General features: G+C 36.5%; 1 protein-coding gene across 39 annotated transcripts in view; it reads left to right on the top strand.

Annotated features, from left to right (window-relative positions):
* LOC115940598 (uncharacterized) overlaps window positions 1–16,609 on the top strand; it is a 404,464-nt gene that overhangs the window by 46,558 nt on the left and 341,297 nt on the right. For 22 of the 39 annotated variants that reach the window (XR_014145777.1, XR_014145801.1, XR_014145795.1 and 19 more), the window contains one exon: window positions 5,130–5,164. The exons of the other annotated variants lie outside the window; for them this stretch is intronic. Coding sequence is in view for 2 of the 22 variants with exons in the window: in XM_081822072.1 (XP_081678198.1) it covers window positions 5,130–5,164 (35 nt within the window). In the remaining 20 variants the exon portion in view is untranslated. The remainder of the gene's footprint in view (window positions 1–5,129; window positions 5,165–16,609) is intronic. 39 annotated transcript variants of the gene reach the window in all.

Genomic DNA, 16,609 nt, shown 5'->3' with positions numbered 1-16,609 from the left:
AATAGAAAATCTTGAGAAAGAGGACCGAGAAAAATGACACACTGTATAGAGGAATAATTCAAATGTTCAAATGAATTCAAACAATTTAAACCACCTCACCAGTAACAAGGAGGTTAGAAAACAGAAGAACAATATCTTTAAACTGCTAAAAGAAAAAACAGGAAACACAGAATTCTATAGTCAGCCAAATATATCTTTCAATAATGAAGGCAAAAAAGTACATTTTCAGATAAAAAACAAACAAACAAACAAGAGGATTCATTGCTAATAAACCTGAGCTGCAAGAAATGCAAAAGCAAGTTCTTCAGGTAGATGGAAAATGATAACATAGAAATTCAGATCTTTAGGAAAGAATGAAAAGCATTTCAAAGAGTAAATATGTAGGTAAATGAGGATTTCCTAGCAATTGACATGAAAATATTTTTTTTTCTAAATGCAGTGTCACTTTACAATAATGTATATAAATATATGTGAAAGAGTAATAGATCAAAAGTTTCAATGGAGACACCAAGATACAGTAGAGGCCACATTCCAAAGGGTATGGTGATCTAGATGCAGATTTTCAAAGGAAATAGCTGAGAATATGTTAGATGATTCACCCATGTTAAAAGTATAACAGTTTTGGAGTTTTGGAAGGTTGAAAGATTTTTAACGATGATTAATTTAGAGACAGCTATGTTGTGCTGTAATTACCACCTTTTACCATCCAAAGGGATTGGAAGTGAGTCCAGTGAAAGGGGCCTCAATGGGACCATTTGGCTAGCTTGATATGTGTTTCCCATGACTGAAGGGCACAAGTAGGTTTATTTAATTTATTTATTTGCTAATTCAGCTTTATTGAGATATACATACAGTAAAACGCACCTGTCTTTTTTAGGTATACAGTCTTATGAGCTCTGACAAATGTATGCAGTCATATAAATAACACCATGTCATCACCCCCACAAGTGCTCCTTTGTAGCCAATTTCCTCATACTCTCAGCTACTAACAAACACTGACTTGATTTTTGTCCCTATAGTTTTGTCTTTTTGAGAATGTCATATAAATAGAATCATATAGAATGTAGCTTTTTGTATCTACCATCTTTCAATTATCCTATTGCTTTTGAGATTCATTTGTGTTGTTGCATATATCAGTAGTTTTATCAATGAATTTGTCCTAATCACCAGTTGATTATTTTCGGGTTGTTCCCCAGTCTTTGCAATTATAAATAAAGCTGTTTTAAGAATTTGCATATAGATCTTTGTGTGAACATGTCTTCATTTTTCTTGGGCTAGAAGTGGGGTTTCTGGGAGCAATATGTTAAGTATATGTTTAATTTTATTAGATTGCTGTTTGACTCTACTTGGGAAATCTGCAAGATGGGTTCCTCAATAGCTTTAGCAGGAGAATGAAGGAGTGCTTTCTGCTCTACCAGAGTATGCTGGGTTAAGGAATACATGAGTACTTTACTATAAATCAGATAACCTTTGTATCAGTTATTTATTACTGCTACAACAAAACCAAATGCAAACACCAGCCCAAAATATAAGAACTTAAAAACAAGAAACAGTAATATATTTGCTTACAACTCTGCAATTTCGGCAGGACTCAGGGCTGGCTTGTCTCTGTCGTGTTGGCTGGAGTATGTCTGCTCTGTGTTGCTGGAGAATCTAAAACGTCTTCACTCCTGTATCTGGTGCCTCAGCTGGCATGACTGGATTACCTGGGGTCTGGCAGAGCCTCTCTCTCCAGCAGAGTAATTGGACTAATTTACATGATGACTCAGACTTCAAAAGTGTAAAAATGGAAACTGTAAGGTCTCTTAAATTCTAGGCCTGGAAGTCACATAGAATCACTTTTGCTTCATTTTATTAGGATCATCCCAGTTTCAAAAGGAAGGAAAATAGACCCAATTTCTTCACGGGAGGAGTGGAAAAATCACATTGCGAAAGGGAAATGGGATGAGGGGTGAATGTTAAAGCTAGCTTTAAAAGCAATTGCCTTAGCCAGCACTGCATCTGTACTAGATTCTATCCAATATTGCTACTTGGAAGGGTAATAAGGACCTCAGAAGAAGGGAAGTGGAGATGTGCTGTGGGAATCTAGGAGCTGCGAGAATAAATTAACTGCCAGAATAAAATCCATTCACCCAGGTCAAGGGCGCTCAAGTTGAGAGGCCTTTAACAGGGTCAAAGATTTCCAAATAGCCAATAAAAATGTCCCATGTGAAAAAGTCAGTTACACATCTTCCAGTCACAGAGAACACAAAGACACCTCACAACAGTAATAGTCATATACGACCTTTCTCATTCTTTTCGTATCTTCTCCCCTCCCCATCCCAACTTCAACTCTGTTGGAAACCAAAAATCAGAAACCATTCTTAATACGCTAGGGAAAGAAGAGCAGGGAAAAAAAAGGAGGACTTCTCTCACTCCCAACTTGCACATGTCCAGCCTGCAACAGGCCCTTGTTGGGAGAGGTAGAAAGATTTTAATGTTAAAACAATGTTGGCATTTTGATTATTACCTGTTGTTGGTCATTTATAATAATGTACTCGGACTGTATTTGTGACCTAACATGATTGTAGGACTTTACTTAATGGTGGTCAGAAAAATATATGGGGCCTGCCTGAGCTTTAATCCAAGGGTAGGAGGAAAACAACTCACATTGAAAAGTTAAAAAGAGTAGTGGGAAACAAATAAATTGTTTAAAATACCAGTTATCTTGTTAGGTCTGCAATAGGTGAGTTTCCATGATAGTTAAAGAATCATTTAAAAGTGAAAAACCAATTAAGCAGATATCTGGTATCCCATCACATATACTAGAATGTTCCATCATTTAACCAACTGTGTAATCACATTACACAGCGTGCAAGTCAATCTCTCTGTGCCTTATATTTTTTTCACGTGTAAATGAGATAAATTATATCTGTCTCATTGGGTAGATTAAGTGCTTAGAACAGTGTCTGGCAAATACTAGCTGTTCAGCAAATGATACTTATCATCATCATCTGCCCTAAATCTTTTTGCTGAATTAAGAATTTTAGCAAGTCAGTTTTTCATTTTCCTTTTGTTAGTAGATACTCATCTTTGGGCTTTAAAAAATAATAATATTTTTATAATGCAATAATATCCTTAAAATGATTGAACATAGTAAGTGTTCAATAAATGGTAGTTTTTAGTATGGTCACTTCAAAGCAAACACTTTCATCTTTCTTTCTTCCCTCCATGTACTAGCTATATACATGCTGGTGCTCCATTTTTAATCTCTTTGGATCTCAGTTTCTTACTTTACCTACCTCACAGGGTTGTTATGAGGAATAAGATCATTTTTGTGAAAACACTTATAAAACACTCTACAGGGGCGCCTGGGTGGCCAGTCATTAGGTGTCTGCCTTCGACTCAGGTCATGATCCCAGGGTCTTGGGATCGAGCCCCACATTGGGCTCTCTGCTCTGAGAGACGCCTGCTTCTCCCTCTCACACTCCCCCTGCTTGTGTTCCCTTTCTCGCTGTCTCTCTCTCTCTGTCAAATAAATAAAAAAATAAAATCTTAAAAAAACCCTCTACAAATATGAGTTAGCATTCTTGTTTATTGTACAGATTACTTCTTTTTTTATATTATTTGTAAATCTCCTTCAAATGATTTTGAATGATACTCAATATTTTTCTGTAAGAAAACAGAGCTGAAATCTCCATTCGCATATAAATTGCTTTCTAAAATTAGGTGTGTATTTTCTAGCCCTTACACATAGAGGCTGTGATTGCAGGGGAAGTACAAGATCCCACTAGCCTCCCAGTTTTTCTTCTTCTTGGTGCTGAGCTACTTTCCTACCTCACCTGAAATTTCTTGATTAGTGTTTCTAGAAGGATGGACAAGAAAAGTCTAATATCTGATAACACATTCATATTTTACCTGGAGAGGTAAGGCAAACGTAGGTGTTGAGAGAGGGGACTTCCTCCTAAAACTTCTCAGAACGAATTAATTGATTAACTAGCCCGGAATTAGCTAAGAGCATTCATCCTACAAGTATGAGATCGTAAGATGGGTAGATTTCTGCGGAAGAGCGAAACATGATCACAACCATCTAAGAATAAATAGCTCAACAAGCTTTTATTCTATTTATGTCCAGCAGAAGGTGGCTGCTTCCCTAAGATGCCTCCCACCAGATGGTGACTTCTCAGTTCATTTTTAACTACCTGCAAAAGCATGGCACAGGGCTCTGACCTCATTTCATTTTAGAATTCACCTTTTGTTTCAGCACTATATCACTATAGCTTCTGACTTCCATCTGGACAAAAAAGTTCCTCAAAAGGCAGGAGGTCAAAGTCATGGGCAAACACATATGCACATGAATATATTTACTTTTATAAACAACTTACTCTTCATAATCCATCTGTAATAATGGGCAACTGATTTTTTTGTTTCAGACCAGGTTCCCCTCTCTACATACATAATAACAACAATCTCTATTGACTTATTGACTCAAGGAATGAAAACTGATTTTAAATTATTCTAAAGAAAACCTAATTATGAAGACATTGGAAGTTCTCTCTATATAATGCATTGTAAAGTCAATCCAATAGATTGGATCATCTGTATCAATCCTCATTCCCCAAATTTCCCTTTGTTAGTATTCATGACTGAGAGTTGACAGCACAATTATATATTAAGCCTCTAGAAAAATCAGGGTAAGGAGTCACTAGGGAGCTTAGCCACCACTCTAATCAATTACTTTTTTTGCCTGGATTTATGACCACACATTGCCCCCTTAAAATTAGCCTGGAGGAGGTATCCTTTTTTTTTTTTTTTTTTTTAAGTAAGCTCTATTCCTAACATGGAGTTTGAACTCATGCCTCTGAGATCGAGAGTCACGTGCTCCACTGACTAAGCCAGCCAGGTGCCTGAGGAACAGAGATATCTTAGAGGTAGGTGCTACTTGTAGGAAAAGGTATACAGCCTGTAGAAGGATCAGGATCTGCTCATCACTACTATTGAGAAAATAACTCGCAATGAGCAAAAGATGGGTTATTTTGTTATTTTACTGAATGCAATTTAGCAAATGATGTTTTGGAGAAATGACAGTGCTATACTGCTCTGCCATCAAATATAAATTCATCTCAGCTGTTTTCATCTTTCTTTTCCAGGATGAATTGATTATTGGACTGAATACAACAAATAGGTAACTGGGAAAAAGTGATATGTACATATGAAAAATAATATTAGTTAAAAAGAAATAATGAAAATATTTATGATATAGTTTAATAACTAATGATAATCACTCTCAGCATCATATGGAGAATTTTTGTTGCTGTGTACTTTTTAAATTTTCAGATTTTATGGCATAGAACATTACAGCTATTACTCCAAAAAATGTGAAGTTGAACATTTGAGAATAACTAGTCCAGCATCCTAATTTTACATATGGGGGAACTAAAGCCCGTAAATATTAGGTGACTTTCCCAAGAACATACAGCTAACTTATGGCAGAAGATCATACCAAATATGATCCCACATCTTCTGACTCTTAGTTTTGCATTCTTCCCACTCCCATGCACACCATACAGATAATTGCTTTTATATTAAAAATTAATTCATGCACATAGTTAAAATTATACTAAAAAAGTAGTCCTCCATCTTAGACATCCATTAAATTTATTCGGAGAGGGGTGCCTGGGTAGCTCAGTTAACTGGGTGTCAGACTCTTGATTTCAGCTCAGGTCATAATCTCAGGGTTGTGAGATCGAGCCCCACATTGGGCTCCACGCTCAGGGTAGAGTCTGCTTGAGATTCTCCCTCTCTCTCTCCCTCTGCCCACCCCCCCGCTCTCTCTCTCTCTAAAATAAATAAATAAATAAATAGTAAATAAAATCTTTTAAAAAATTAGCTGGAGGGCGCCTCAGTGGCTCAGTCGTTAAGCATCTGCCTTCGACTCAGGTCATGATCCCAGAGTCCTGGGATCGAGTCCCACATCAGGCTCCCTGCTCTGCGGGAAGCCTGCTTCTCCCTCTCCCACTCCCCCTGCTTGTGTTCCTGCTCTCACTATGTCTCTATCAAATAAATAAATAAAATCTTTAAAAAAAAAATTAGCTGGAGACCTGTTAAAACTACCAACACCAGACTGTATCTAGATCAATTATATCACAACATCTGCCAATGGGATCTAGGCATCACTAGTTTTCAAGGTTCCCCAGGTGATTGCAATGAGCAGCCAAGTTTGAGAATCACTGTACAAAAATAATTATAATAATTATAATGAAAAACAGTTGTCTTTTGCCTAACTCCTTCTAATTCCCTAGTCTACTTCTTATAATAGTTCTCAAAGTTTGGGCCTGGGACCAGCAGCATTGTTAAGAGCTTCTTGGAAATGCATATTCATGGAGTCCACCCCAACCTACTGAATCAGAATCTTTGAGGATGGGACCCAGTAAAATATGATTCTTATTCATGTTAAAATTTTGGAATCCCTATTCTATAGGCTTCCCTTTTTCTTTTTTTTTTTTTAAGATTTTATTTATTTATTTGACAGAGAGATAGCAAGAGCAGGAACACAAGCAGGGGGAGTGGGAGAGGGAGAAGCAGGCTTCCTGCCGAGCAGAGAGCCCGATGTGGGACTCGATCCCAGGACCCTGGGACCATGACCTGAGCCGAAGGCAGACACTTAACGACTGAGCCACCCGGGCGCCCTAGGTTTCCCCTTTTCAACTATTGTTAGTGATTTCCTCTGTGTTTACCTCCATCTCTGAATATGCTTATAATCCTATTTCTTATTTTGACAATTTTCTACTTCATCTATTGACTTCCTGTTATGGCAATTCAGAATTTATTTAGTTCTTCGTACTTTTTCTCCTGCCCTCATCCTTCCAGTAGAGTTATGTCATATTTTTTTGCTGAATCAATAAGTCTGTGTTTACATTATTAATACTATAAAATGTTTCCTGGAAAGCCTAGATAAATCTATGCTTATATGCCTTTTCTTACATAGTTATTGTTTGTCCTGAGATTAATAATTGCCTAGTTTGTTTATTGGTTTGTTTTCTATGTATCTATTCTTATTTTTTTGTACATACTCCACTATTTCTGTTATGCCTATTAATATAATTTTCTAAATATCCAACTATGAGATTTTGTGTCCAACCCATTTGGAATCCTATGCTCCTCAGCCCTCCATCATCCTGTTCTGATCTGGACTGCTTATTCTCTGAAGTCTGTGGTACAGCTGATATCCTAGAATTTGGCATCATCTTTAACTTCTTTCTCTCACGCTATCTTCAGTCTGTATGGAAATCTACTGCTTCTACCTTCAAAATGTATCTGGAATCTGATGCCTTCTCTTGATCTCCTCTGCTACCATCCTGTCCTAATCACCATCATCTCTCACCTAGACTGAAATTGTTTCCTTAATTCTTCCACCCATCATCCCCCCTTCAAACTATACTCCACATTGTGGCTTTTAAAAACAAAGTTCAGATCATGTTTCATGTACTTATAGTTAAGTGTAAATAAATAAAGGAGCTATGTGCTGTTTGTAAAATGTTTGTTACTTCATGTGTATGGGGTGGGTGGAGATGGGTTGGGGGAGAGAATAGGTGGACAGATTATGGGTGCGGTAATTCTGTATATCCTCACACTGATTTCCCTGTAGTAGATCTGTGTTATGGGGGAAAACAAACAAAAAAATGAAACATTTATACAGTGAATACTTACTATGCACTGCAAGGATACAGAAATAGAACATGTGATGTTAGCCTGTGAAAATTTACAAATTTTTATAGGAGATAAAACATGTACATACATTACACTGGACAAAACAAGGTTGGATTATATCTAGAAACTAGTATTATAAGGCATCCTTAGAAATTCAGAGAGAATGCATCATTTTGGCTGACTAACCAAGCACACTATAGAGAAGGCAGGATTTGTGTTGGGATTTAAAATATGGGTGGGGCACCTGGGTGGCTCAGTTGGTTGGGCGACTGCCTTCGGCTCAGGTCGTGGTCCTGGAGTCCCGGGATCGAGTCCCGCATCGGGCTCCCTGCTCGGCGGGGAGTCTGCTTCTCCCTCTGACCCTCCCCCCTCTCATGCTCCCTATCTCATTCTCTCTCAAATAAATAAATAAATAAAAATCTTTAAAATATGGGTAATATTTTCATGTGCAGAGACTAGATGGAGAAATTTTAGAGTGAGGTAACAGTGACAGTAAAATATGGAGCAAAGAAATATAAGGAATATAGATTAGGACAATTTGACTGATATATTGAAACTGTGCCAGAGAGTAGCTGAAAATTATGCAAAGGGTAGATAGGTTTTTATTGATGTTGAGCATTTAGTGGATCGGTTGCCCTCTTTTAAAATTGATTTAATTAATCCTTTATATATTATAGGCAACAATAATAGCTCTCAGCTAACCCAAGCAAGTAGATTTTATTATCTCCATTTTATAAATGAAGGAACTTGAAGCCCAAAAGAGTTAAGTAACTTCCTAAGGTCAGAACACTAGAATGTGGTTTGGTGAGTATTTGAACCTATGCAATCTCATTCATAGAGCCTGTGTTCTTAAATACCACCTATACTGGTGTTATTTGCCTATTATATATGTTGCAAATACTTTCTCCATTTTTCATTTATCATCTTAACTTTGTGTATGGTATCTTTCACAGTGTAGACGTTTAAAATTTTTATGTAGTCATATTTTCAATATTTAAAAAATTTTTACTCAGTCATGTTTCATACCAAGAAAGGTTTAGTATGGAGAGTAATTAAAATATTCTCCTACTGAGCACACTTGTCATGATGAGCAATGGGTTATGTATGGAATGGTTGAATCAATATAAATATTTTCCTACTGTATTTTATTCTGAAGTTTTAGCTTTTATTTTTAACTTTATGATAATTAATCTTGAATCTTTTACTGTGTGTTTCTATGGTCTGAGGTAGAGATCTAACTTTAATTTCCCCCAAATGGCTAGCCAATTGTTCCAAAAATATGTTCTTTCTTTAGTGAATTGACTTGCCACCTTGATATAATTGATATTCAGAAATTAGCCATGTTGCTACACAATATACCAATTAGTGTTCATTCTGATTAAGAATTCTTTTAAATATCCAACCCTGGAAGGAATACCAATTAGAAACACTACAGTGTAAATTAGATAATGTTGGGTTCTTAATACCCAGCTGCCATAAATGTATCCAAGAACAGAAATTCTGGCTCCAGAGGTCAAATCTTCTGAAGGAAGAAGATGATGAAAGAAGAAAAGTTGATTTTTAATTTAGGGTATGGGTGGGAGAAACTATTGCCTTCTTCACAATTTGGTCTTTTATAGGCAAAATTCTCACATTTTGGATGACAATAATTGGAGAACATCTGGCACCAATTGAAGTAATGAGGACTTATAACCTGACTTTTTAGTAAGCAAATCTTTCCAAATTTTTCTAATATTTCCCAGCTTTGGACCAAAGGAAAACCCATCAAACAAAACAACCATAAGGATAAATACTCCAATGAAGGCAATTGCCCTGGAAATGTGAAATTTAAGATGGGTTCTGGGGGTGAAATGCCAAATCTTTTCATTTCCTCCAGGACAACATCATACATGTATATCAGTGGTCCTTCTGTATAGAGTAGCAGGAAATCTATATGCACATATTGAATAATTTCCCCCCACTTCACTATATGCGTGCTCTGAACAATTCATGTCCTTACTTGCCTTCACAATGGTTCAGTGTGATCTAACACAGATTCAACCATCTGTCTGCATTTTCTTCCATTTGCAACATTTGTTCTTCCTGCTGATCTGACTGCTTCTCTTCTCTGCTTTCTGATTCAGACAGAGCAATCTGTTCCAGAAATGTACTTGTTAGCCAAAAGTGAGTACCTTGGACTACAGAAATATAAAATTCACCCCAGCTAACATTTAAGAAAACCGCTGTTTTGTTTTTTAAGCATATTGCCTGGCAAGCATTCCAAGTTCTTTATGACAGACACTTTTCAACCTGTTGACAAAATCAAATACATATAAATCTAAAACCATGCTTGGAAGAAATAAACAGTTTTCCTTGGACATGCCCCTGAGGATCTCTAGTGTCCTGGTTCATTAAGTTTCAACATTCCTTCTTGAGACGTGCTTCTCAGAACATCCTACTGAAATAACTTACTTTCCTCCTGAAGTACTTTCTTTAGTTGTTCTCTCAATGTGAGTCTTTTAGTGGTAAAGCCTCTCAGTTTTGTTTTTTGTGGGGTTTTTTTGATAGTATATTTCATTTTCATTCTCAGAAGATCATTTCAATTATATATTATTTCACTATCTTCTAGCTCCCATTATCATTATTAAGACCTTAGCTGCCAGGGTAACTTCTTTGTGGGGAATCTATCTTTTCTTTCTAGTTGTTTTTAAGATCTTCTTCCTGTCTTTGTTGTTCTGCAGCTTCACGCTATGTGTCTACATGGGGTTTTTAAATTTTTTACTGCTTGGGATTTATTGGGCTTCCTGAAAGTGACAACTGATGTCATTCATCAATTTTAGAAAATTCTTAGCCTTTATTTTTTCATATGTTGCTTTTCCTTATTTGAATTACCTCTTCCAGGAATTCTAATTAGCCCTTCTCTCTCTATACTTTATGTTTACAAAACTCTCTTTAGTGTTTTACACCTATTTGTCTCTCTGAGCTGGCAATCGGAATGTTTGCCATTATTTATTCTAGTCAGCTGTGTCTAATCTGCTTTTTAATCCTCTGGTTGAGTTTTAAATTTTATTCATTACATTTTCACTTTTAGAAGTTCAGTATTGTTAGTTTTCAAATCTTCCTGATTGGTTCTTGTTGTCTTTTTCTCATCGCTTATGTATTTCAATCTCTTTTTTTAATCTCTTTTATATTTCTACAAACATATTAAGCATAGTTATTTTATATTTTTGTCTGATAATTCCAGTATAAGAAGTTTATCAGGGTCTGGTTCTCTGGTATATAATTTGCTTTCATATCTGGTGGATTGCCCCATTTTGTGTTTGTGATTTTTAAATTATTATTAAATAATACTTAGAATTCTATCATAGAAATTTGGGCTAACATAAGAGCATGCTCCTCCAGGGAGGGTTTGTGTTTTCTTTTCCAGGGGCCTAGAAACACAACACACCAATTCCACTTAAATTTCAACATTCCATTAGAATAAATTTAGGCTCCAAACCCTTTTGAAGGGCCACAATATTGTGGAGAGACTTTTTTTTTTTTTTTTTAACTTCTACCCAGAGACAATTCTGAGACCAATCATCTATTTTACTATCAGCAGGGTCAGGTTTCTTTTTTTAAAAATGTCATTCTTGCCCTGAAATCATAGGCCTTCCAGGGTTCCATCTTTATACAGTGTGATCTCTGATCTACTCAAGACTGTTCCTACGTACTCTTCTGCACAGTAGTTCTAAGCTACCATGACTCATAGAGTTGGCTAAGAATTTGATGACTTCAAGGTTTACATATCTTCCTAATCTTGTGTTCCTTGCTTAAGCCTGTTTTCAGTAGATTTCCATTACTTTGTTGCAGACTCATTCAATAATTTTAAGTGAATTATCCTTAATTTTAGAGAACAGTTTTAGCTGTCTGTGGCAGGAAGGTTTTAAGATCTCTAATCCACCATATTGCCATACTACTGACATTTTTATTTCTCTTTCACTTTTGAAGGATAATTTCACTAGATATACAATTGCTTCTAGGTTGATTTTTTTTCTTTCAACATTTGAAATATTTCACTCCACCCTCTTCTTGCTTGCAGAGTTTCTAATAAGAAGCCTGCTGAAATTCCTCTGTAATGTTTTTTCCCCCCCGCTTCTTTCAAGATTTTCTCTTTGTCTTTGGTATTCTGAAATTTAAATATGAAATGCCTAGGTGTGGGGATTTTTATTGTTTTTATTTTTGTATCACTACTGCTTAGTGTTCTATGAGCTTAATTGATCTGTTGTTTAGTATCTATCATTAATTTAGGAAGATTATTGGTTATTATTGCTTCAAATATTTCTATTGCTCTGTTTTCTCTTTCTTCTCCTTCTGGTGTTAAAATTATACATATGTTAGACCTTTTGCTTTTGTCCTCAGTTTTTAGATGCTCTGTTCTGTTTCTTTTATTCTTTGCTTTACAATTTGGAAAGTCTCTATAGACCTATTTTCAAGTTCACTGATTCTTTCCCCAGCCGTGTTGCGTCCACTGAAGGCATTCTTCATTTCTATTACTGTATTTTTAAATTTTTATCATTTCTTTTGATTCTTTCTGAAAGTTCCCATTTTTCTGCTTATGTTACCCATCTGTTCTTGCATGTTGCCTACTTTTTCCATTAGAGTCCCTAACATATATTTTAAATTCCCTATCCTTTAATTCAAACATCTGTGACATATCCGAGTCTGGTTCTGACAGTTGCTTTGTCTTTTCAGACTGTGCTTTTTCTTGCCTTTTAGCATGCCTTGTAATTTTATGTTAAAAGTCAGATATGTTGTGTTGGGTAGTTGCAACTGAGGCAGACAGATCTTTAGAGAGAGATTGTATGTTACTCTGGCTAGGAGATGTGCTGTTTAGTGTTCAAATTTCTCTAGTGCTCTTATATTTTGGTCTTTTCTGAGGAGCTATCAATCTGTGTAGACTTTTTTCAGCTATAATCCATTATTATTATACTAAAACTTTACTGGTATGGTGGTAGAGTGTGTGGGAGGAAGAGCATTTTATAATCATCTAATTGAGTCTCAATCTTTTAGTGGGCTTATGCCTTGAGAATTGTGGCCTTCACAAGTGTTTCTATCCCTTCTTCAGTTGAATAGCTTTTATCCCATATTCCCTACTCTCTGGCTGCAGTGTTCTCAGTCTATTTCCTTAAAGCCTTGTCCCCTGTTGAGTAAGGTTTTGTTTGTTCTTTCCCTTATGTAAAACAGGAAGGTAAGAGGGGTCTGGAGTGAGGAGGAATTACCTTTCCTCTCCTGGGATAAGTTTGCAAAATTGTGCTTTGGCAACAGCTTTTTCCCAGGAGAGTAGGCCTTTTTTATGGAGAAGTCTCTGGGTGTGGTTTGCGATTGTTACCTTCCCCACCCCTCACTCACCCACTGCCAAAACCAAGGATGAATTTTTGTGGGATCCTTACCATGAGCACTTGGACATGAGTTCCTGGACAGAAAACCCATGAAAGTGTGGGAGCCCCTCAAGACTGCAGTCCCTAGGGGTTTTTCACTCTCACACTAGTTCAAACTCGACCTTCAGCAATTTGTCAGAATTGCCATTTTTAAGTGTTCCTGCCAGTTTATGTTTCCAGTGGTTTCTGCTTCAGGTAGGCAGATTTTGATTGCTCTTTCTCTCTGGTACCTGCCTTTCCAGATTTCAGGGTATTGGTTTGCAATAAGGCATCAGTTCTCAGGCGGATCCAAGAAAAGTCACTGATTTTTCAGTTTGTCCAGATTTTTCTTATTGTAAGGATGGCAGTGATAACTTCCAAGTTCTTTACATGTCAGAGCTGAAATTAAAAGTTTCACTATTGGGGTGCCTGGGTGGCTCAGTTGGTTAAGTGTCCAACTCTTGATTTTGGCTCAGGTTATGATCTCAGGGTAATGGGATCAAGCCCCACATTGGGCTCTGTGCTCAGCGTGGAGTCTGCTTATCCCTCTCTCTCTGCTCCCCACCCTCCACTCTCTCTCTCTTTCAAATAAATAAATAAATAAAATCTTAAAAAAAAAAGTTTTACTATTGGGGCACCTGGCTGGCTCAGTGGGTAGGGCATGCGACTCTTGATCTCAGGGTAGTGAGTTCAAGCCCCACATTGGGCATAGAGCTCACTAAAAACAAAACAAAACAAAAAAAGTTTCACTATTGACTTTTACATTTTCACTGCAGTTTGAGTAATGCTTTGTTTTCAAACAAAAGAAAAGAATACTGCCTAACTTACATAAAAAAGTATTTGTGGGGCATCTGGGTGGCTCAGTTGGTTAAGTGTCCAACTCTTGATTTCAGCTCAGGTCATGATCTCAGGGTTGTGAGATTGAGCCCCAAGTTGGGCTCCATACTAGGCGTGCCTCCATGCTAGGCATCTGCTTAAGATTCTCTCTTCCTCTGCCCCTCCCCCCGCTTGTCTCTCTCTCTCTCTTAAAAAAAAAACAACAAAAAAAAATGGAATTTGTCAGAAGGATATTGAGAACGAAGACAGCTCTGGGGCATTAATTAATAAGAACTATAGGGAAAACTGATGGAGGGAGGTGGGTGGAGGATGGGCTAAATGGGTGATGGTAAGGAGGGCATTTGTGATGAGTACTGGGTCTTCTATGTAAGTGATGAATCACTAAATTCTACACCTGAAACCAATTTTGCCATATATGTTAACTAACTTGAATTTAAATAAAAACTTGAAATTACAAAAAAAAAAGAAAAAAGAACTATAGGGAGAGTTTTATCAGCAACACTTTAGTTAGGATACCTCCACTGAGATGAGTGAATTTCGACTATTTTCAGTACCTTAATTAGTATATTCAAGATTTGAATTTTAGGAATTCAGGGAAGAAGGTGGCAGAATTTTCCAAATCCTTACACAAAAGTAGAGCAAGCAACTAGATTGCAAAACTATTTGGGGAGGATTTTTAATAGAACTAGATGATAGGCTATCCTCCCAAACGCCAAAACACCAGTATCTATAGGTCTGTGTATTATCACTGCCTTGGTAGAAGAAACCTGGGGAAGCAATAAGGCATGTGACAGAACTAAGAACAGCATAATACCTGAATAGCCAACAGGTGTCCTGGAAATTGCAGTGGATCAATTCAAGAACAGCAGCTGCAACTGGGAAGAGTTTTGCCCAATCCCTTAGATGATAAGGCATGATGTAAGGACTGCTGGAACCATCTATCTCCAATTCTCAAAATTAATTCACCAGAGTTTTCTTGCAATAGTGAGCCACACACTAAAAGAGAAACTTCTGAGAGTAACATAAATTTTGAGAATAGTGATAATAGAGACTTAAAAAGGCAAGATTTGGAAAATAATGGGAGGGGGAGAGAGCCAGAAAATCTTAGAAGTAAACCTCTAATTTTTTAAACACTATGTAATGAAACAACAGAAAGAGCTTTATGTAGGGGCACCTGGGTGGCACAGTTGGTTAAGTGTCTGACTCTTGGTTTTGGCTGGGGTAGTGATCTGGGGGTCCTGGGGTGGAGCCCCATGTTGGGCTCCATGCTCTGTGTGGAGTCTGCTTGGGCATCTCTTTCTACCTTTCCCTCTGCTATTCCTCCCTGCCACCCCCGCCCCCCGTGCTCTCTCTAAAATAAATAAATAAATGTTTAAAAAAAAGAAAGAAAGAAAGAGCTTTACGTAGTTAGACAAGCTATCTGCAACAACCCTCCTTCTTATAGTTTAAGGAAATGAAATTAATATAAAATTGAATAGAGAAGAATCACAGTCAAATCCCTTACAAAGTTACTGTAACATAAAGAAGAATAAGGAACAGATAATTTCCTTATAGACAATGAATCATGGAAAACACATACAAAAATCAGATCAGTACTGTAATATACTATTTCAAAACAAGCTAAAAGACATTAAGAAAATGATGCAAGGCATAAAAAAAAACAACATAAATCAGAATCAGAAAAAGTCAGAAATAAGGTGATATTCTCAATAAAAAATTAAAAACAAAAGAAAATATAATTTTAGAAATAAAGATAACTTAAAAGTAACACAAGCATTAATAAATATATCAAATAATTCTTTAATAGAAAAAGAAGTAAAAAGGATGCAAATTTTGAAAAGGAAGAAGAAATAAAAAAGGGAAAGAAAATTAGAAAAAATGACAAATATTAAAGACAGGTAAAGAAGATCCAATATGTAAAGCCTTTATGGCCCAACAATCTATATTGAATAATATATTGTATTATGTAGCATAGACACATAGAATGTGGGGAAAATTGGCACAGCACAAACATTTTTAACTGTACTAATACTAATTGGTATTGGATTGTTATTCTGAGACTATTGTGTATGTATGTGGGATAAAACAAATGAATAATTATGGGATATTATGACCTGTGTTCTTGAGAAATGGGACTCAATAAGGAAGAAACTTCTGGTTTCCATAGTTTTATTTTATTTTATTTTATTATTTTTTTGTCATAAGTGTACTCTTTAATCCCCATCACATATTTCACCCATCCCCCTACCCACCTCCCCTCTGGTAACCATCAGTTTGTTCTCTATAGTTAAAAGTCTGTTTCTTTATTTGTCTCCCTCTCTCTTTCTTTTCCCCTTTTGCTTCCTTTCTTTTGTTTCTTAAATTCCACATGAGTGAAATCATATGGTGTTTGCCTTTCTCTGACTGACTTATTTCACTTAGCATTATACTCTTTAGCTCTATTCATGTTGTTGCAAATGGCAAGATTTTATTCTTTTTTATTGCTGAATAATATATATATTATACATATAATATTGTATATATTATATCACATCTTTTTTTTAAAAAAGATTTTATTTATTTGACAGAGAGAGGGAACACAAGCAGGGGGAGTGGGAGAGGGAGAAGAGGGCTTCCTGACAAGCAGGGAGACCCATGCAGGGTTTGATCCCAGGACCCTGGGATCATGACCTGAGCCAAAGGCAGATGCTTAACTATTGAGCCAC

Source organism: Leptonychotes weddellii, chromosome 5 (assembly GCF_054177405.1).
Source record: "Leptonychotes weddellii isolate Sample4059 chromosome 5, ASM5417740v2, whole genome shotgun sequence".
NCBI classification, from domain to species: Eukaryota; Metazoa; Chordata; class Mammalia; order Carnivora; family Phocidae; genus Leptonychotes; species Leptonychotes weddellii.
Note: the sequence above shows the minus strand (reverse complement) of the source record. Positions and strands in the feature narration are given on the sequence as shown.